Raw genomic sequence first — 22,356 nt, forward strand, 5'->3', positions numbered from 1 at the left:
ATATTGGTGAAAACTTCTAGTCTGATTTCAAACCTCGCCACAGTACTGAGACAGCTTTATTAAGAGTTTTTAATGATTTTCTTTTAACCGCTTATTCGGGTTGCTCTGTGGTTTTAGTTTTACTAGATTGGACTTCTGCTTTTCATGTGGTTGGTCATAACATTCTTTTATCAAGGCTAGAGGTCGTTCTCTGTTGCTATGGGGCAATTCTCTTCCTCTTCTTTCCGTATTTACTGTGGTGTCCCACAGGGGTCTGTTTTGGGTCCAACTCTACTGTACATGCTGCCCTTGGGATCCATTTTCAAAAAATACAATATCTCCTTCCACTGTCATGCCGATGACATCTAAATTTACTTTCCCCTGAACTTGGATGTCTCTGCCCCACTGCAACCACTGTTTAACTGTCTTCATGATGTCAAAGTCTGGTCATCAAATAATTTTCTCTCCCTGAATGAAAATACAACCAAAGTTATTATTTTTGATAATCATAGCCCTTTGGGCCAGCAAACTGATACTCTTGGTCCTCTTGCTAGCCATCTCTCCCACACTGTAAGAAACCTCGGAGTACTTTTGGATAGCTCTTTCAAATTACAGAAGCAAGTGTCCACAGTGGTTAAAACCAGTTTTTACCAGTTACGTTAGATTTCCAAAGCGAAGCCCTATCTTCCTCTGAAATACCTTGAAAAACTTATTCATGCATTTATCACCACTAGACTGGACTACTGCAACTCTCTCCAGCACTCTTCTCTCCATCGTTTGCAGTTAGTTCAAAATGCTGCTGCACGCCTTTTAACTGGTACTAGAATGTATGATCACATCACTCCAGTTTTAGCTAACTTACACTGGCTCCCTGTCAAATATCACATTGATTTTAAAATTCTCTTGCTTACTTTTAAAATTTTAAACAACTTGGCACCTAGCTATCTAACTAAACTCCTCTACTTGTATAACCCCAAAAGAGCACAAAGATCTTCTTGTCAGATGCTCTTAGTACAACCAAGGTCTCGGCTGAGATCCAGAGGTGATCGTGCCTTTGCAACTGCAGCACCTAGACTCTGGAATAACCTTCCTGTTGATATTCATACTTCCGAGTCGATTCAGTCTTTCAAATCACGTCTTAAAACTCACTTTTTTACTTTGGCTTTTGAATCCAACCAGTTTGATTATCATCCAGCTTGTTTTTTTATGTTTGTCACCTGTGTTGTTTGTTGGTCTGTTTTGTTTGTTAATGCTTCATTTTTTAATTTTTCATTCTCTTTTTCATTCTCTTTGAACCTTCACAAATGCCCTTTTTTATTTAAGATTTATCAAGAAGTATCATTCTCATACATTTACATGTGGAAAATGACCAGTAGCTGGATTATTTGCGCCAGCTTCCTCCTGATTGCCTTTCCCACTGCCCGAAAGTACCAAAAATCCAACTTACACCAACTTAAACACTACGCTGTGCTTCACTGTATCCCAGTGGACGTGCCACACATACACAACATCAAACACTGCTGCGGCTCAAAGAAATAACAGGGTAATATTAGACTCAAGTAATAAAAGAGTCAAGTTTAGTAACTCCTTTACTCACCACATAACATGTAAAATTTTGACAATACAAAACAGTTTCAGATTATTGTTGAAGTGAGTTTCTTTTCCACATTTAAAATAGTCCTGGATCAACCAGAATAAGCGATGTTTTCTTTGTGGATACTTCTTAGCAACATGTAATCATACTAAAAACACAAATATTCTTTATAAAAAAAAAAAACTGTTATTACTATAACAACACTACTTTATAATGTGATCAGCTCACAAATACATTTAAGCCTAAAATAATAAGAAGCAGTAAAAAATAAAGGTGTCTACAGCAGGACTGAATAAATAGAAACTGAGGCTGTGTCTGGAGTTCTCATTACTGCTCAGACAGTGAAGCTGCTAATTAAATCTACATTAGAGGACATTGTTTCTCTCTGTGGTTTCTTCACATCTTTAATGCTCATTTAGCAATTTTGGCACTATATAACTGTGTGTGTGTGTGTGTGTGTGTGTGTGTGTGTGTGTGTGTGTGTGTGTGTGTGTGTGTGTGTGTGTGTGTCCATCAGTGCAGTATGGTGATACTGCGGTCAGTCACGGCAAAGGCTGGCAGCAGCGGGGCACTGAAGTTCTGTGAGACTGAGTACAGCACAGCGCAGGAGTGTGGCTCGTAAAACAGCAGCATCTGACTTTGCCAGTCCAGCAGCAGGCCCACCCTCTCTGGCCTCCTCGCCACTTGTAGCGGCACCTTCTTCCCTGCGTGGCAGAAGGAGTAGTCTCCGTCGTAGTGAGACAGCACCCAGGACTGACTGTTGTGGCCCAGTCGAGCCTCGTTCCCAGAACCTTTGCGCTCCAGGGAGGCGTAGCAGACCCCGACTTTAAAGGCGCCGCTCTGGCCCACGTCTACCACCCAGCTGTGGGTGCCAGAGGACATAGACACCGAGCCTAAGGCGTTGGGCCAAGAGTCAAATCGTGCTGGGTCGTAGGGTGGAGACTGGCGCGGTTTTTTGTGGAGGAAAGTTAAAGTGCAGAAGTCCTCAGACAGAGAGAGAAGAGGGCTGACTGTGCGCTCATCGAACTTTAAACATGATGATCCATAAGCTGTGAGAAGAAAGGAAAAGGGTGGATTACTATCATGTTTTTGTTTTTATATTGTTTCGCTATTAAACATGAGAATATGCAGTAAATACAGAGAATATAGAGAATATAAACAGGACATCAAGCAAATTCTGAGCGCTGCCAAACAGATGGCACATGGCCTCTTCTCCAAACACAGAATACCTGGAATTACTTTACAGTACTGCCCCGTTCATCTTCCAGATCTTCCTGATATACCAGTAACTCCTGAATTTCTAACTTGCACCAGTATAATGTGTTTCAGTTTACCCTACATTCAGATGTCCAGGCACAACAAACACACACACATTAGGAAATCAGATCATCTTTTGAGATAAATGTGTGATTACATGCTTAAATTTGTGTCGCTAAAAAATAAATGTAAGTACTGTATGTGCTTTATGTTCAATTTGCTACAGTTAACAGGGATATTTTGTAGGGCGTCAGTCTGTGTCTGTATTGACAATGAGAGTGATGTTGTCATCATCTTATTATGAAATCTCTGTCTTTCTGCATACTCACCCTACATAGCAGGAGTAGCACGCATGTATATCTTAGGTGTCTGAAGGTTGTTATCTATATCACGCATTATGATGTCATCATGTTGTTTAGCAACCACCTACCAATGACCTAAAATGATCCACTTGTAGAATTTGTGCATCAGTAACACCTTAGAAAAGCACCGTTTTGTTTTGATTTCACCACAGTAACACCTAACTGAAGATAATCTATCCGTTTTTTTAGGAGATGGACCACACCCCAAAAACTCCTTACACACATACATTTATAAACTTGCCTAGCAACCACCTTACAATGGACTACAATAACATTTATATAGTAGAGCAGGACGTGAGCATTGCAGGGGACCCACAAATAAGGACTCTAAGGATTCTTCCTGCCCAGAATTGATTCATCTTCAATTTATTTATATAAACAAGCTCTAACATCCCTGCTTTTAAAACTTTTATTACAAATTTAGTAGACCAACACATGTAACATTTATGCAACAGCTGCAAATGAAGAGTAATGATATTTACCAACATTTTTTTAATAAAATTATATTTTTAATGCTAGTATAATTGTTGTAAATGTAATTATATAATTTAAATTTTCAAATTCACTACTTTACAAAAAAGCAGGGAAAAAATGAAGCACATTTATTTTTAGATTAAGATGCCAAATTATTTAGTTGGATTCCTGAATAGAATAATTAGTTTTAGTAGCTGAATGTTGTTCTTCATGAACTCCTGACCTCTCAGACACAAGTGCCAGATCAAATTTGGGTATAAAAACATGAACTCAGTTTGTTATTTCTCTAATAAATAACACAACTTTTTTAAATCAATTAATTCAGAAAATATTGTGCTAAACTAAAATTAAAATGATAATTATCTTTATGCCTCATTTCAAGGCATAAGTTTACTAACCGTCACATTTTAGATTTAGTATTTTAGAATAATCATTGAGTTTCAGTTACGTTTGACTCTGCCATTTCACTGCGGCGGTACAATAACTACTTTCCTTTTATGTGAGAAACAAAAAAACATAATTGGTTTTAACCATATTTTGGATATTTAGTTTATGGAATATAATGTACTGTTGTTAAAGAATAGGGTTGCATCCAGGACAGAAACATCTGCATTATGCTGCTAACACAATCTCGACTTTGCAAGCACCTACACAGACGCTAAGCTAGCCAAGAACCCAGAGTGATGTTAAAGCTGAGTGAACACTGACCCCAGCCCAACAGCCAGACCCTGAACTTTAACAGGTAACAACATGATGAGCAGTCAGGCTGTAGCCTCTGTTTCTACCTGTTCATGTGTCTAAAGTAGAATGTGTGTGTCTGCAGCCTCAGGTTTATAAAGTTAAATGCTGATTATGAGACAATGCATTTAAGGTGATTTTATGGAGAAATGTGAAATGAAGTAGTAGTAAAACAAATTACTTCCTCCTAGGTGTAATTAAGTAACATACTGCAATACTTTTAAGAGAAGTGTTCTGTGTAATAATTCCTTTTTTTGATTGATGATCCCAACACTTATCACACGAAGCAGGGGAAATACCTCCAACGTGAATAACCATTTGACCCTCAGCATGAATGTAATATCTTTGATATGCTGCTTAGCGATGGTGGTGACACTCAAAGTCGAGCCAATGAGAATCAATAATGGAACAGGAGCCATTTTCTTACATCTGTATAAACTGTAATCGGATATTATACTTTTTTCTTCACCTTTCTTTCTTGCAGATTTTCTCACTCCTTCTGTTGAGTGGATCTGAGCATACTCTACAAAATCCACTCTGTTCATAGATTTTTAAGGTTGGTAAATACACCTTGTAGTGCTGCAGTGAAAACTTTTATGCTTTTGAATTTTGAACGCGCTGCGTTTACATAAAATGATTAATAAGTATTATATAAACCTACTGACCGTTTGGCCCGAGCAGCACTGCAGTAGCCCACAGACCCCTCAGCAGCTTGCTTTCAGTGCAGCACGGGTTCAGGCTGAGCTGGTCTGTGTCACAGGGCTCCCCGACCCCCTCTGCCTCCTCCACCCTGAGACAAGCAGAGAAAAGAGGTTTAATGATACAGCTCCTGAGCAAGAAAATAGTATTCACAAAATATTGCTTTATAAAAAAGAAACATTACCTTTCAGCTATCTCCTGGACACTGGTCTGAAAAAATGAAACATTAAGCAGGTGATTACTCTCAGTGATTATGACTGTTATCAGCAGAGATGGGCAGTTACTGTAATCTGATTACTTTTTTCAAGTAACGAGTAATGTAAGGGATTACTATTGCAAAAACGGTAATTAGATTACCGTTACTTTCACGTAGGAACGCTGCGTTACTAAAACTGCGATTTTTTGCGAGAATGTCTCATGACAGTGACGTAAGCGAGTGCGACGTTCGTGACAACAGCTGTGTGCAGATCATAATATATCGAGTGCGGGAGAGAGTATAGCATGCAGCGTTCAAAGCGTGGAAGTACTGACCTTATTTTGAGTTTGATTCCATAAAAAGTGACAAAAACATTAGTGTCCGTTGTGCGTGGGAAGAAAACTTCTTTTTACAGCGAAAACAACCCCTAAACTTCCAAGCAAGCAGCGAGTGCGCTACGACGTAATGTGAAATTCACAGAGAAACTCGCGGAGTCTTCAACTGACCGCTGCGGCACACCTGCACCAGGGTAAACCTCCGCCTAACCCACTCCTGCTTTATAGGTGAAAATAGAGCAACAGGACTGCTGAGTCTTTGATTTTATTTATTTTCTGCTGTGTTTTACTTGCATTTATTTGAAAGAGTGAGTGTAAATACAAAAAAATATTTTATTTTATGTGCTGGAATGTGCAGAAAATAGGTTTAAATGTTAAACAAATTTCTTCCAGTCAGAGAATGTTGCATATAATTAAGTTTTTGCTTGATGCATAAAGTTAAAAGATTTAAAGTTTAAAGTTTTAAAAAGAGACGTTTCCATTTGATTACATTTTGTATGATGGATTATGCAGAAAAAGTAGAATTGGACTGAAAGATCTATCGCTTTGTCACCTATTCAGGTTGTAAATCGTGTTTTTAAAAAGTAATTAACTAAGTAACTAAGTAATTAATTACTTTTGAAAATAAGTAATCAGTAAAGTAACAGGATTACTTTTTGGGGGAAGTAATTAGTAATTAGTAACTGATTACTTTTTTCAAGTAACTTGACCAACACTGGTTATCAGGATACACTTATTAGTCGCCCCTGTTGACCCCTTCCTGCCAAAGCTTCCCGAGTCTCTCACCACCAGCTGTGCGTCGGGAGTGTTCGTCAGCGTGTGCACCAGGCGGGAGCGTGTTTGCGTCAGATTCGTCAACGCTTGGCCCCAGTGGGCTCTCTGGGTGAGGAGACACTGCTCCACACGCTCCTCCTCTCTCTGCACCTCCTCCAAGAGACGCTGCTCCTCCTCCTCCAGAGCTTCACGTGCCGCGCTCACCTGAGCCAGCACCTGCTCCCTCGCCCTGCTCGCCGCTGCCTGCATACAGACAGCAGGGAAGAAGAAATGCATGAGTGTGAAGTGAATACTTGTGGTTTGGAATCCAACTGCATAAATGATAAATCCTTTATTGATTTATCAATGATTTTAAAATGATTTCCTTTCAAATCTGGCATGAGAAAACTGAAAATGAAACATTTACTGTCTGCAAAATTGAAATCTTTATCCTTGTGCATCTCACGTGAATTAGTCTCACATGGTTTTTACTCTCTTTTAATCATTTAGGGTCACTTGTAAAGTTCTTTGAATATCAAAAATGCGTGAAAAATGCCATAAAACCCACATCCACAGTCCCACAACTAATTTTCACATCTTCATATTTGAACTGAATAACATGACAATATACATACGGCACACCGTGAGCCAATCAAATTGTGTCAGCTATCTGAGATGTTGGCCTGCTGTAGCATGGGTATTATTTTTAGTTAAATAGAATAAAAATAAAAAAACAGACTTTAAAAAAATGTAATCTAAGTGAAACGTTTTGTGAAATCTCATTAGTATCATAGTAACATCCCTCCTTTAGTATCCATTATTTTGGTAACAATTTTATTACAACTTGCCTGATGGGTCAGTGGTGGATGTGTTTATTGAGACTTTGAAGGTCTACAAGTCTGTTTTTTAAAAAGTTTTTACTGTAACACCTGCACTGAGTTTCCAAAATCTCGCCCTTGACACATGCCCTGCATTCAATAATAAAGACTAAAACTAGCACAGAAGCTAATAAAAACTAAACTAAAGCCAAACAAACTAAACTGAAATTTAAAAAAAAACAACAACTTTGGAAACCGATTGAAACTAAAGTGAATTAAAAACAAAAAGTCAAAATTACATAAAAATAAAAAGTAAATAGAAAATGCTGTGGTGTAGCAGGTTTTCCGATATGGTTTTATTATGATTTTATCACGTTTCAGTTTGTTTGATTGTGTCATCACTAAACATCTCCAAGGAAAATTTGCTGTGCCTCACAGCAAGATGGTTCCCGGTTCAAATCCCTGCTGGACTACCTGTGAAGAGAATTTTTCCCGTGGCGGTAACTTTCCCCCCACAGCCCAAACATATGCATGCTAGATTAGCTGGTGATTCCAAATGAGCCATGGATTTGCAGTTCATAAAGTATTCAGAATAAATCACTGTGTGAACGTACAGCTAGAAAGTTGCTTGCAGTCAAATGCATTGCTGTAATAAATTCAAGTGCACGTAGCATATTCTGATAAAATTCGTCATACTGTGATGTAGTCTCTCTTTTTAATGCCCACTTCCTATCTGGTATTCTATCCTATAACTCAAACACTGGCCTACACCTGCGCCTAATGGAAGCTGCTGCTGCTCATAAGCAGTGACACAAGCACTTGACGGTGGGCACGGACGACAGCTCGTTAATGATACTCGTGACTCGCACATCTGACCAAGCACAGCAAAGTGTACAGAGATTCACTGACCACGCTCTTTTTTTCCCCCACTGTGTAAAGCTATTTTGTTACAGAAACATTTGATTCCTGCTCAGGTGTGGTGGTAGTTTTCCACTTATCAGGCTTTTCTTGTTTGCTTGAGGCTCGATTTGGTCTCTTTAGTGCACAAGCACGACTTGCCCTGAACACCCATTAAGCTAAGAGAGGCTGCAGACTTTGCTACGTGCACTGAATCAGCAAGACTTGCCCCATGCTTCAAGTATTTTTTTTTCCTCTCTGTTGTTACAGTCTTCATCCGTTACAATTTTATATATTTTTAAGTCAGTGATTATATCAAAGTCTTTTAAACCATGTGAAGCATATGTTATAAAATATATTATCATTATCTTTTCATTATTATACTCCCGGGTTAACACTTAATTGTCAGAGAAAATAAATAATTGCCTCCTAATATTTATAGAACTTACACAGACGGTCATGTAAAGGAATAAACGGGTAAATGCATGTTAAGTTTTGTTTTACGTGCAAAAAAATTCAAAGAAAATTTTACCAATAATCAATTAGTTTGCATATTTATCAAAGAAATGTCCCAGTTTTGTTTGTTTTTCTGAAATGTGTGGATTTGCTTCTGTTTCTCTGCTTCTAATGTGAACTGAATAATTTGGGTTTAGATGGACAAAACAGTCAAAATAAAGACTTCACTTTGGGCTCAGAGAGTTGATCTATATATGTATATCATACTAATAGTAAAAAAAAATCAATAAATTGACTAATCAGTAGAAACAGATAGCAGCTTGTAGAAATTTCTATCATTATACACAAACCCAAAACGTGGCCAAAAAGTCACATCTGAAACAGGATCCAGCCAATGTCAACACAATGCACTTGCTAAACAGGCTACATAGCATTTGGATGCTGAGATCATCATGAGTGTGTGGTGAGCCTGGGTGGGTGTGGATCACCTGAAGCTTCTGCTCTTTGGCTGCCAGTGTCTGCTCGATAAACCTCTCAATCCTCAGGGCCTGCAGCTGCATTTTCTCACACACGTCCACCAGTTTGTTCTGATAACAAAAAGAAAAAAAGAAAAACCTAAATAGGCTGCACACTGTCTGCAATTCAGGAATAAAAAACACATTAAAAACCACGTGGAATTCATCAGCTGGAAACACAACAAGAAAATCCTGTATTCTCAAATACCGCTGAGAGGAATCAGCCACTTAAAGTGTGGCACACCCAAAAAAGCCGTAAGAACTACACAAACATTAACTTAACAAATATGGAAACACCCGGGCCACTTTGTTTCATATTAACTGTTATCTGGATAACTGTTATGGTTATACAACTGTAGGTGAAATATAAAAATCCACACTTTCTCAGTCACGATGGGCAAAATCTTTCACAAAAACTCAATTAAATCAAAGTATTTTTACTTTTTAAACATGTATTTTGTTAAGTTTAGTCAGAAAAATGTCATTTTATGGTAAATAGGGTTAGAAGAAAATAGTTGCCCTTAAAGGTAGTTCCACTCAGACAAAGTGAAACCTTCCTGAAGCCATTTGGAGACCTGCAGGCAGATTATTCCGGGTGAAAATGTGTATTTATTGTAGCTATACACCCCTGAACTGAAAATGATCACTATTAAATCCCATATGAGTGAAATATATTCAAACAGCTGTTGCTTGGCTGCCCGAGACTCACCCTGACTCTGGTGACTCTGGTGGCCAGAGGGGTCACGGTGTGTCCCTGGCAGGAGCCCACGGTGGCGCAGTGGGAGCAGATGAGTTTCTGCTCGGTGCCGCAGAACCAGTCCAGCTCGGATTCGTGGTCCACACACAGCTCACTCTCAACAGAGTAGATCCCGGACTCGGTGTCGGAGGTGGCCGCAGCCAGTGAGGTTTTTCCGGGACTGCCACTCATAGTCGGCCGCGGAGCGTCGACTGTCTTCTGCAGCTTCATTCCGCCTCCCAGCACGGAGAAAATGGGCTGCTCGCACTCCATACTCCAGCTTTTAGCTTTTAGAGTCTCCTCTGGGTCACCCGATGGGGACGAGCATGTTAAATCACACGTTTCGAAGTCCTCGGTCATGGCACGAAAGCAGGACAGGTGCACCGGCGGAGGAGGAGTCGCCGCATCTAGAGCGTAGCAGTAACACAGGTGTAACAGGTGAGCGGAACGCGGAAGTAACAGGGATCTCAGAGGTCAGAGCTCAAAGAAAGAAAAAAGAAAAAAAAGCTTCTGCCCCGCTGGTTTTCACACGAGCGTCACCTGATAGCCGTCCGCAGAGTCTGAAATCATGCCATCATACAAGCAGGTGTTATAGGCCTGTGTGCCTTATGGCCTAATAGCCTGCGGTTACATATTTATGGTGTCTCTCATTTCCCTGTTTCACTGGTGTTCCTGATTTTGGACACTTTAGAACCTTTTTTTTCTTTTTCTTTTTCAATATGCAGATAACACCTTTGGTTTTAAAACAATTACTTCGTTTAATAAAGCACAGCTCAAAGGGCAGGAGTTCAACCTTAGTCAACTTTCATTCATAGCCCTACATTGTGGTTATTTCAGAAGAAATTCAGATAATTTTAAAAAATCCTACTAACTGAGCAAAGTCCCTAAAATTCAGCATGAGTAAAAACTGAGTGGGATATTGTAGAACAGGTCAGGGGACATTAGGTATACTTTTTATATACTTAAAATGTGTCAAATTGATTTTTGCTATACTTCAAACAAAGTAAAACTCTCACGTGTAAAATAAAAAGGCTTTATTTCCTCATTTTGGCTCATTTATGGTGAGTTTCTGAGACCGTATCAATGCAACAATAAGACACTGGAGTGTCTGTTAGATACCTGTGTGTGAGCAGAGCGTAATTATATTTTTCAGGAAGGACAGGTGTGATAGAAACTCATGGTTCATTTTATGACTATGTGCAGGGATCGGCGGTGCGGCCACACCTTGAGACAGTTCATTTAGCAATACTGAGCAACACCCACTCCCTGGAAAAGCCAGTGAATCCAGAGAGACCTGGGAATACCCAATGTACACTTTGGAAGATGGTCTGCTATCACATATCATACCACAGCCAAGTCCATTAACAAAAAATGCCACTTGCTTTGTAAGGTGTGCCATCCAAAAAAACTCTTTAGCCGCCTCTTATTTCATTACATTTTGCTAGGATGAGAAACAGGTGCAGCGATTTATTGAGCTTCAGGCTTCTTGAGGACATCCAAAGCTCTTCTTTGGCTGTTGGTTTCCTTTTGTTCTGTTCTCTGCCCACATGATCCCACACAGCTTCATTAATGTTGAGGTTCATGCTCTAATCAATGAGTCATAGTTTTCCACTGTGTGTCTTTCTATTCAGGTAAGTAAATAAGTAAGTAAAGTTTATTTATAGAGAGCTTTTCACAGATATAAACATCACAAAGAGCTGTACAACAATTAAAACACAATTAATAAGAAAAACAGACTAAAAATAGCCCTGATTAAACAGAAAAGTGTTTAATAGTTTTTTTAAAGACTCCACAGACACACAGTGTTGTGACTCTCCCCTGATGAACTCCATATATAGATAACTTTCAAATTTGGATTCATCACTCCATCAGACCTGTTGCCACTGATTTTAAGTCCAGTTCTTGTGTAATTTGGCACAACTTAGCCTTTACTCCTTGTTTCCCTTCCTTAAGAATGGATTAATGACAGCCAGCTGAGACCATTTCTGATGAGGCTTTAGTGAACTGCAGATAGATCAACTGAAGGTCCAGATGTATCTCTCATTTCCTGTTTCTTAAGGAAATGTAGATAGGTTTTGTTTTAGGTTTGGCATGTCTTTTTTGTCCTCCACTTTTCCAGATTTTTCCATTTTTTTAAGTCACACTGCACACCATGCTGACATATATTAAGTATTCAGCTAATAGTTAACTAGCAATCCCCTTTCTGGAGCAATGTTATGCCTGTCAAACTGTGCTATCTTTGACTTCTTTTGTAGATGTGCTATTGTGATAGGCTAAAAAAAAAAAGTGCCTTAAGATACGTTTTAAAATTGGTTCTTTGCCCAGTTTTCATGTTTAGACACAGCTCTGGTTCATCCTTTCAGTTAGATGCTTTTCTTATGCTTGAATGATTTACTTGCCAGTGTTACGCGGTTCAGCAAATAAAAAACACCCCTTGGAAAATGGTCACGTACAAGGAGTGAAGTGAAAAGTGAAAAAGCAGCTGATGTCCAAAGAAAAACTGACAGACCTTTGGAAAAATGAATAATGGTCAAAAGCACTTTAAATAGTAACAAGAAAGTCACCTGTACATTTTGGAGCAAACAGATCAGATCTCAAGAAACTCAAACCAGCAGGAAGAGACACCCCTACCCCCACCCCCGACCCACCCACTCCTCCCAGAGCCATGTCTTTAGAGCAATGAATAGGAGTGATTGACAGGACAGCGTCATGCCTTTTGGCTCAGATAAGGTGGGTTTCCACTCAGTTCACTTTGAACTGAGAACAGCAGAGAAACAGGGCTACCATTGTTGTACTGACATAAAAAGCTGTTTTGTAAAGGAGAAACAAGTAAACACAAGACAAAGAGGTGCTTATATCATGAAATGATTAAGGGTTTCCAGCACACTGAGTTTGTTGTGGGAGAATGATGACTATGTGATTACACAGTAAAAGAAGGAAAACAATAAAAAGATTTTTAATAATCCAGACAAAAAACAAAAAACAAATGAAGCTCATGCCTTTCTGTCTCTTGATGCATCCTGATGAGTTCCATTAGAAAATAAAGTTACATCTGATATGATCTTCGTGATCAGTGATCTTAAAGAAGTAACTGCAGCTTCCCATCAATCTGGAAAGGGTTATAAGACCATTACCAAATGATTTAAAGTTATACATTATACCGTTATGCCATTTTTACAGTATGAAAGATTATTCACAAGTGGAAAACATTCAAGACAGTTGCCAGTTTTCCCAGGAGTCGACGTCCCAGCAAATTCACTCCAAGGTCAGAGTGTGCAGTGCTCAGAGAAGCTACAAAAAAACTGAGAGCTACACTTCAGACTCTACATGCCTGAAAAATGTTCAGCATGAAAAATGTTCAAGTTCATGATAGCACAATTAGAAAAACACTGAACAAGTTTGGCGTGTTTGGAAAGGTTGCCAGGATAAAGCCGCTTCTTTCTCAAAAGAAGGTGGCAGCACGGCTTAACTTTGCAAAAGTGCACCTGAACAAACTACAAGACTTCTGGAACAATGTCCTTTGCAAGATGAGACCAAAGAGACAATTTTTGGCCATAAAGAACATCACCACAAAAATCTAAATTTAACAAAAATCAAACAAAGCATATCAGCACAAACGCCTCATATGAACTGTCAGTATGGTGGGGGAGGGGAGATCATTTGGGCTTGTTTTGCAGTAACAGCACCTGAGCAACTCTGTATACCAAAGTATATGTCAAATGTGAGGCCATCTGTGCAAGAGAATAACTTAAAAAGAAAAGGAATCAAGAAATTCAGAAATTCTTACATATTTGCTCTTTTATTAAGCATTTCTTCTACATTTTCAGTCTAACTCAAGCTGCTGGGTTTGAGGTTTCTGTAATACTGCTCCTGATCTCCAGAGGGCGCTGGCTGCCCTTAACTAAACATAACGTGTGTTGGTGTGAGGTTCCAGACTGAGAGACCACAAAGATTATTTTAAATGACGACTCTACATGATAGGCTTCCTTAAAAATGATTCATTTTTAATGGCTTCATATTCCAGATTTTCCATGTTTTCCTCAGCACATTCACTTTGAAGAATAAAACTAATGGCATCTAAGACTGCATTTCTTACCTGCGAGTTTAATTTGTTGTCTCTTTTCTGCAATTGCAAAATTGTTAGGATGCTGTAAATTGTCATGATCCCTGGGTCTTGACCCAAGGTGTTGTTTGTCTGTGTGTTTTGTGGCCATTTTATCTTTAAGGATCACATCCCTGCGTCTCTCTATGTTCTGTCACCATGTTTGTCTTCTGTTCCTGTAAAGTTTGCATGTTTTAGGCTCAGTCTCAAAGGTAGTTATGTTTTCTGTTTTATTGTGATAACCTCTTGTCTCGTGTGCATTGTGTTGAGTTTAACTTCCCTTGTCATGTTATTCCTGGTTTGCTCCCGCTGTGTTTTCCGCCCGTTTCCTCCTCCCTCGTTATCTGTGTGTATATATTGTCTTAGTCTTCCTTTGTTTTGTTGTCCCTTGTCTCACCTTTGTAACTTCCTAGTTAGCAATTTTCTAGTATCTCCCCAGTTTAAGTTCTTTTATATTTTTATGTAGGGAAGTCCATAAATAAAGCTGTATTATGAGTTCAGTGCTGCTTCTCAGTCCTACAAAGTACAAAGTAACAAAATGTTTGAACTTGGAAAAGTAATTTTGAATTTGATGGCAGCAACAGATCTCAAAAATGTTTGGGACAGGGTTGTGTTTCTTTTAACAACAGGTCAAAAGGTCTAGAAACTAAGAAGGCTAGCTGATGGGCTTTTGGTAGAGAAATGTTGCACCTCACACTATAGAAGTGCAGGCTTTTGAACTGAGTGCTGATAACATGCCGAATGGTCCCAATCCTTTTTAGTCTAGAGGATGCAGCAGCCAGAATTTCCAAAACCAATTTCAAATTCTGACCAAAGAACATATGGCTTCTTCTTTGCATGATGGAGCTTTAACCTGCATTTTTGGATGCATGGTGTTGATAGGCAATGGTTTTTGGAAGTGTTCCTGAGCCAGTGCGGTAATTTTCATGACAGAATCACACCTGTGTTAGTGCATTTCCACCTGAGGACTTGAAGCTTTCAGGCTTCCAAGATTGATTTTTGGCCTTTATCCTTGCGCGCAGAGATTTCTCCAGGTTCTCTAAACCTTTTAATATATTACATACTATTCATGACAAAATACTCAAAGTCGTCACATTTTTACACTGTGGATCATTATTCTGTAATTGTTCCACTACCTGTGGATGCAGTCTTTTGTGGACTGGTGAATCTCTGCCTCGCCAAGATGCCCTTTTTATACCCAGAAGCAAAATATTCCCGCAGGTGTTTCTTTTTAGTACCACCTACTTTTGCAGGCTTTTGTTACCACATAACACATTTTTGGGATGTTTTACATACATTAAATTCAAAATAAGCCCATATTTTTCATGAAATAATTAAATATTTAAATATTTGATATATTTTCTATGATCTGTTGTCAATTAAAAAAAGGGTTTGAGAGATTAGCAAATCATTGCAGACTGCTTTTATTTACAATTTGCACAGCCTCCCAACTTTTTTGGAATTGGGTTAGTAGTTCCTGAAAACCGCCTTTTGTTTGATCATCTCTTAATAAATGTAATTACACTATATCTACTTCCTTCTCTAATATATATCTAATATCAACCAAAGATTTCTTTTCAGCAATGTAGCCAGGCTGCTAAGAGTCAGAGCTCTCTTGAACCAAGTATTACTTTAATAGTAATGACTTAAAATGACAGGATACAAAGTATCGAATAATCAGGCCCCACCATATGTTAAAGACCTCATAATGCCATATTATCCAAACAGAGTACAGACTACAGGGTTACTTATGGTTCCTTGGGTTTTTAAATGAAGTTTGGGATGCAGAGCCTTCAGCTTTCAGATCACAATCTTGTGGAACAAGCTCACAGTCTGGATTCAGAAGACAGATACTCTCTAGGCATAACAATTTCTGTTCTGATAAAGCTTCTTGTTAGGGTACGATCAGGTGACCCTGGGGTTCCTCTGCTGCTATATTCTCAAGCTGCTTGGGGGACTCATGGCACTCTGAGGATTCCTCTTCATTCCCATCTTTTCAGTCCCCATCTGAAAAGATGGGAGAATGTCCATATTTTGGGTTTTGTCCTTTGTCTCTATACTCTTAGTTTCTTTTTTTTTCTCATTCTCTTCAGTCCCAACAGACAGCAGCAGATTGATGTTTTCCTGGAGCTTTCATCCTGTTAAAAGGGATTTTTTCCTTCCTACTGTTGCCAAGTTCTTGGTGTTTGTGGATATCTGTAGGTGTTAACTGTACAAATGTCAGGACTAAAACATAAACAGAACCCACCAAAGTCCCTCTGATTTTGGTGCAACCTGTTGTATACTGCCATGTGCTGTCATATGAAGAGGAAAGTTTTCTCTTACCCCCCATGGCTGGTTCTCGAGGAATTAAGGGGTTAAGTAGCACCTGGATGTTAAAGACATGCATTTGATTTACTGATAATCAAATGTGACCACCTCTGGAAAAGCACATATATTGGTAGTTTGCTGGATGGTTTGGAGCATCCATGTGTGTTCATGCAACTCCACCATCTGCATATTGATTTGCAAAGTCAAGCAAACTACAAGACCTGTGGAGCAATGACCTTTGAATAGACCAGACCAGGGTGGAGATGTCTGGAGCATCTCCACCCTGGTCTCCTCCACCAAACACAGCATATCAGCACAAATGCCTAATACTCTCTGTCAAGCAGAAAGGTGGGAGATGTGGGCGATGTGGGCTTGTTTTGCAGCCACAGGAGCTGGACATCTGTCAGTCATTGAGTTGACCATGAACTCCTCTGTAGAACAAATTATTCTAGAGTCAAATGTGAGGCCAGCTGTCCGACAGCTAAAGCTTGATTAAAACTGAGTCATTCAACATGACAATCATCGCAAGCACAGCAGCAAAATTAGAGTCCACTTCTGGTAATTTTATTTAATTTTTTCATGTAAATCCTTTTGATTATTCCTGCTAACAAATGAACAGACAAGCACTTGAACAAAGTCTTCTCGTTCATTTGAACAGAGATGGTCAGTTGTTATCGCCTGTCTGTTGAGGCTGTCTGTCCAGGATAGCTAATGCTTGGCTAAAACTGGATCATGCAACAGGACAATGAACCCAAGCAGAGCAGCAAATCTGCACCAGAGTGGCTGAAAAAGAAAAGAATGAAGGTGTTGCAATGGCTCAGTCAAAGTCCAGACAGAAATGCTGTGGTGTGACCTTAAGAGAGCTATGTGTAAATGAATAGTACGTCATAAAGAAGAGCGGGGTAAAATTCCTTCACAGTGATGTGAAAGACGGATAGACCCATACAGAAAACCAGTATTTCAAGTTATAGCTGCTAAAGATGGTTCTACAAGCTACTCAATCACTAGGTCTACTTAGTTTTTCACAGGAGGGGATAAGGACCTGTGAATTTCTGTTTCTCATGACTGAATGCTGCCGTGAAGAATTACAGCTTACTGTAGCGTGATTCAACACACATAACAAAAGACTGAAATGAAGCAGTATTTGGAAGTAAAAACTGAGCTGAAATAACTGAAGCAACAAGATGAAAAAGATCACTCATATGGGAACAGTGCATTTATTTTACACCATATCACAACTGCTGACAAACACAAAATCCAGTATAAGGTGCTGAAAAGCCAAAATGTAATGGGGTTGTGTAGCAAGAAATGCTACACAATGTAGGAAGAAATGCCTTCTATTAACTATGAGCAAATGTTATGCAGTCAGTAAATTAAGTGATCGTAAAAAGAAACCAATCTTTCAAAATCCACAAAGAACTATATCAGGTTCAGTGTGTCTGTGTAGGTTCTCAGTCGTCCAGGTCATGGTAGGTCTGGCTAGGTCAGCTATATTCCACACATGTAAAGAAAGCTCTTGAAACATATGGTTATCTCAACTGGGCCTTCATTAAATCATCAAAAATGCACAGAAGAGAAGGGCAGACGCCAACTAGGGACAAACAGAAAGACAGCTGGACAGCAATATTGTTTACCCTTGTGTAGCAGGTTTGTCAGAGAAACTTGGAAGAATTTTCTCCAAACTCCCAAACACAAGGTAAACAACATAGTGTATGCTGGGCAGTGCAGTGAGGCGTGTTCATACCTCAGTATTAGAGAAACCAAACTGCAAAAAAAAACCAAACACAAACACATGGGCCCAAGACTCATCTCTAAGCCTGCACTTAAAGGACAATGGGCAGTCTTTTGAGGACGCAAATGTTCACATTTTGGACCGAGATGACAGATTTTCTCTCCACCTTTTGTTAGTAAAACAAATTAATCAATGAAAGATGAAACGTCTTCACAAACCTAAAGAACTGCAATTACCTTTTTAAGCTCTCCATATCAGGTTTTTCAATTTGTTTTTTGCTCCTTAGATGCTAAAGCAGGGGTGGGCAATCTCAGTCCACGAGGGCCGGTGTCCCTGCAGGTTTTAGATGTGTCCTCGAACCAACACAGCTGATTTAAATGGCTAAATTAGCTCCTCAACATGTCCTGAAGTTCTCCAGAGGCCTGGTAACGAACTAATCATGTGATTCTGGTGTGTTAACCCAAGGTGAGATCTAAAACCTGCAGGGACACCAGCCCTCGTGGACTGAGATTGCCCACCCCTGTGCTAAAGTAATGGTAAACTGTCATCTGAACACTGGCCAATTTTCTCATTTTATTATGTTTTTGTTCTTGCATTGAGCTATAAACTGAATACACTGTGTACTTTATCCTTGATCCTGAACAGTAAGTGGCCCAGCTTTCTACTGACTCTTTTTTTGTCCTTTGCTCTTTATTATATTTATCTCTATTTTTCCAGTCTTATGATATTCTTTTATCCATGTGTACCAGTTTCTCTTATTCCACTGGGCTCAATGTTTACCTTATGAATCATTGTTAGCCTCCTCTTTAGGCATACGCAATGCACATTCAATGCCTGTCGCCAAATTTAGCAGCAAACGACGCATCATGACGTCAAAGCCCTCTGCAATAATCCTACCCAGCCATCAAACATTTCGCGCGAAAATGGCTGGAAGTGGTCACGAGAGTGTGATGACGTTATAACTGAAAATAGGCGGTATTTTGAAGCTGCCGCTTCCTATTTGGCAGCGTGAGGTGACGTGTTGTATTAAAAAGCCTTAACGTCACGCTTGATTGGACGTTGCGGTTAGAGGTTCCTCCCGCCCCGCCCCTCCCAGCAGCGGCAGCTCGTTCGGCTTTCCTGCGCCAGCGGCGGTGTGTCACCGAGGCTGGGCTGCTGCCGGAGAGATCCGGACTCAGAGAATATACCCAACCATTTAACGCAACCTGGCAAACGGGGCTGAGAGGCGAGTTTTGAACCTGAATACAGTTTAGGCTGGACCCTGCGCTTCTTCTTGTCGCCTCCGCCCGTCCTCCTGATGTCGGATTTCAAGCTCGGGATCGTACGGCTCGGCCGTGTGGCCGGGAAGGTGAGCTGGATCCCAGGGCTGCCATGTGCGGCCGGGGGAGGGCCCGCGGGGAAGAGAAAAGTCACCAGAAAAGATATAGTTAGCGATGCTCAATCAGCTCTAGCCAACCGAGTTGATTATTATGAAGCAGTCGCAAATGCGGGAGTAGTTCGGCTTTACCGATTTAAAGGCGTTTGAGCGGATTAGAAAAGCCGGCCGTGCCGAGCCAGACTGGTTTCTCAAACTCCGCCGCTAACGCTAGTTAGCATGTAGCGCGTTACGCTAGCCGCTGGCTAACATTTAACGACCAAACAGCGCCAGAAACGTAAACACGTGCTCAGTTTTTGTCACAGCCGCTGTCGGTGGAGTGGAAACCCCTCGGCGGTCGTGTCATACCCAAACACTCGGCGGTGCAGTTAGCAGAGCCACGCTAGCCATGTTACTAGGATTACCCTCAAGTGTCGGCTAATGAGGAAGCCATTGCCATCAACTGATTCTTTTGTGCAGTGTGACAAAGCACCGGCAGGACGACACTGCCCAACATCTGTGCCTGTGTCGGCTTTGGCTTTAATCGTACTAATTAACGCTTGAAGCAGAAACTGGCGAGCGGTGGGTCAGAAAGCTCTCCCAGCTGCTAACGCTGAAGTCACGGGACACACTGGGAATAAACCGTATTTGAACCGTGAGCAGCCGGCTGCCCACCTGCTGAGTGATAGGGCTCCGGTCACTCAGCTGTACACATGATGTCACTCGTGGAAATGCCACACACACATGCAATCATAGAAAGAAGAAAGTGTCACACAGGTTTCATCTGTTTCATGTTGTGTTGCTGGAGAAGAGCTCAGGTGTCTGTGAGACAGCTGGGACTGCTTCGTAAACGTGTTGCTGCTGTGGTCAGTGTAAAAAGTTTGGAAGGTTGAAACTTGTCCTAGAAGTAGTGCCCCTGTTTATGACTCTGCTAGTGCTAATTCACAAACAATAAAGCTCCCCTGAGAGTGGGGATGCTGTTGTTGCAGTTGTAGGTTTAAACATGAAAATGACCCTGAATTTTCTTATTTCAGACAAAGTACACACTGATCGATGAGCAGGACATACCATTGGTGGAGAACTATGCCTTTGAGGTAAGCGTGTTTGATTTTTCACTACTGCTCTGATATCTGGATACAGTTGAGGAGAAAAACATATAGAGCAGTGTTTTTCTGTTTTCAGGCGCGCATGGAAGTAGATGCAGATGGCAATGGAGCTAAGATCTTTGCTTATGCTTTTGACGTTGGCAAAGGCCGCTGGGCAGGAAGGCCGCTGCACGAGCTGCTCTGGTAAGTCTGTTTAAACTGTGTCAAGGCGTTGTTTTTTTGTTTTGTTTTTTCTTCTGTGACTCCATACCGTAGTCGTTTACACACTGCTTTAACAAGCGACAGGTCTCAGGTTTGCAAGCTCATGGACTTGCATCTGGCATTTAAAAATAGACAACCTGCCAAATCAAACATGTGGAGCTGCCTGCTGGAAGTAGCTTCTTCTGTGGTTTATCCTCTGCTGGAAAATCTATGAGCATGCTTCTTGTGAAAGCGCCCTCCATTGTAAGGCTCATCTTAGTTTAATCAGTCTAAAAGTTGTCAGATAAGATAAGTGGGTGCTCATGAGAATTGCTTCAGCTTAACAAAAGTAGGGGAAGGGCTAAAATGGCAAAAAGAATTCTCTCGGCGCAGCGTCACAGGTGTCACTTAAACCATCAACTGTTTAGCGAGCTAGCTTTTCAGTTTTATCACTAGTCGTGAGAAATAGAGGTTGTATAGTAAACCAGTGCATGCTCAAGCTCTGTAGAGGACTTTGCTTTCAGTGATGCTTCATATTGGATAAGAAGTCTTCAGAGCTTAAGTTCTGAGCTAGCATCAGCTCCTTACTGAGGAGTCCTTGGAATAAACACTCTTCTTATCCAAGATCAGATTTTTGTCCTGCTGGTTGCAGACTGGCTAACTTTTAATGTCTTTACCCAGGGAGAAGCACAGAGGAGGCATCGCCCCTAGTTTTCAAGTTATCCACATCAACTCTGTGACGGTGGACAACCGACTAGACAACCTTCGACTGGTTCCAGTAGGCTGGAGCCCTAAACCAGAGGAGATTTCCAGCAAGCAGAGGTAAAACATTGGTTATAGGTTATAGGTACATGTGAAAATGCTAGAAAGGACACACCGGGCAGATGTCTAGGGGAAATGAGTCTTAAATCCTTTTGTGATTTATTCCAGGGTTATCCAAACAAGTAATGCATGCCTAACATTTCTCATGTTATCTGTACAGAGAGCAGTCCCTCTACTGGCTGGCCATCCAGCAGGTACCAGCCGACCCTGTGGAAGAGCAATATCTGGAGCTGAGTCGCACACGTTACTACAACGCAAATGGGGAGCTGGTGGAGGAAGAGGAGTGTTCCTGCACCTACTACGAATGTCACTACCCTCCTTGTTCGCTCATTGAGAGGAGGGTATGTATTCCATCTCGTGTAGCAAAGCATTCCCATTCGAAAGCTCCGTGCTCTCAGAGCCAAAGATGATCTTCTTCCTTGTCTTTCCACAGCTGCGGGAGTTCAACATATGCGGCCGCTGCCAGGTGGCGCGCTACTGCGGGTCCCAGTGCCAGCAGAGGGACTGGCCGGCCCACAAGAAACAGTGTCGTGAGCGTAAGCGGGCGCTGGCCCTGGAGTCTGAGCCCGAGCGGTGATCCGTCTTCATCCTTGCTTGGAAGGGGAGAAGGAGGATGATCATCGGGGAGGGAATGGGTTACACTTGGGAGGGGGAGCGGGGATTAAGTGCGACGTGGGGTGGGGGTGGGGTGCTTCCTGAGAAGAGACAATGTTGATTGGTTGAGTGATTGAAGGAGTTCAGGACTGAGAAGACGAGGGCACGGAGAATAACGCAAAAAGACATCTGCCACTTCCCAGGACTGGTAATTCTCCATAGCTTGCTTTTCATGTGGATGACAGGGATGGGATTTTTTTGTTTGTTTTTATTTTTGTTTTTTTGGGGGGGGGGGGTCTTTGTTTTTTCTCGAGGGAGAACCTCGGGCACTACCTGCTGCTACGGTT

The 22,356-nt window shown here is 40.9% G+C and overlaps 2 protein-coding genes across 2 annotated transcripts; one reads left to right on the forward strand and one right to left on the reverse strand.

Annotated features, from left to right (window-relative positions):
* Nucleotides 1-1,582: 1,582 nt before the first annotated feature.
* bspry (B-box and SPRY domain containing) lies at nucleotides 1,583-10,028 on the reverse strand. Its single transcript, XM_063480637.1, has 6 exons — nucleotides 9,783-10,028; nucleotides 9,047-9,145; nucleotides 6,421-6,651; nucleotides 5,288-5,313; nucleotides 5,070-5,194; nucleotides 1,583-2,622 (listed from the first exon to the last, which is right to left on the reverse strand). The coding sequence occupies exons 1-6, from the start codon at nucleotides 9,999-10,001 to the stop codon at nucleotides 2,087-2,089; spliced, it is 1,236 nt and encodes a 411-aa protein (XP_063336707.1). The 5' UTR covers nucleotides 10,002-10,028; the 3' UTR covers nucleotides 1,583-2,086.
* A 9,017-nt stretch (nucleotides 10,029-19,045) lies between these two features.
* On the forward strand, nucleotides 19,046-22,046 carry zmynd19 (zinc finger, MYND-type containing 19). The gene is made up of 6 exons (XM_063480638.1): nucleotides 19,046-19,301; nucleotides 20,342-20,401; nucleotides 20,490-20,596; nucleotides 21,275-21,415; nucleotides 21,576-21,756; nucleotides 21,849-22,046. Exons 1-6 carry the CDS (start codon nucleotides 19,251-19,253, stop codon nucleotides 21,990-21,992), a joined length of 684 nt encoding a protein of 227 aa, XP_063336708.1. The 5' UTR covers nucleotides 19,046-19,250; the 3' UTR covers nucleotides 21,993-22,046.
* Nucleotides 22,047-22,356: the final 310 nt, after the last annotated feature.

Source organism: Pelmatolapia mariae, linkage group LG7 (assembly GCF_036321145.2).
Source record: "Pelmatolapia mariae isolate MD_Pm_ZW linkage group LG7, Pm_UMD_F_2, whole genome shotgun sequence".
NCBI classification, from domain to species: Eukaryota; Metazoa; Chordata; class Actinopteri; order Cichliformes; family Cichlidae; genus Pelmatolapia; species Pelmatolapia mariae.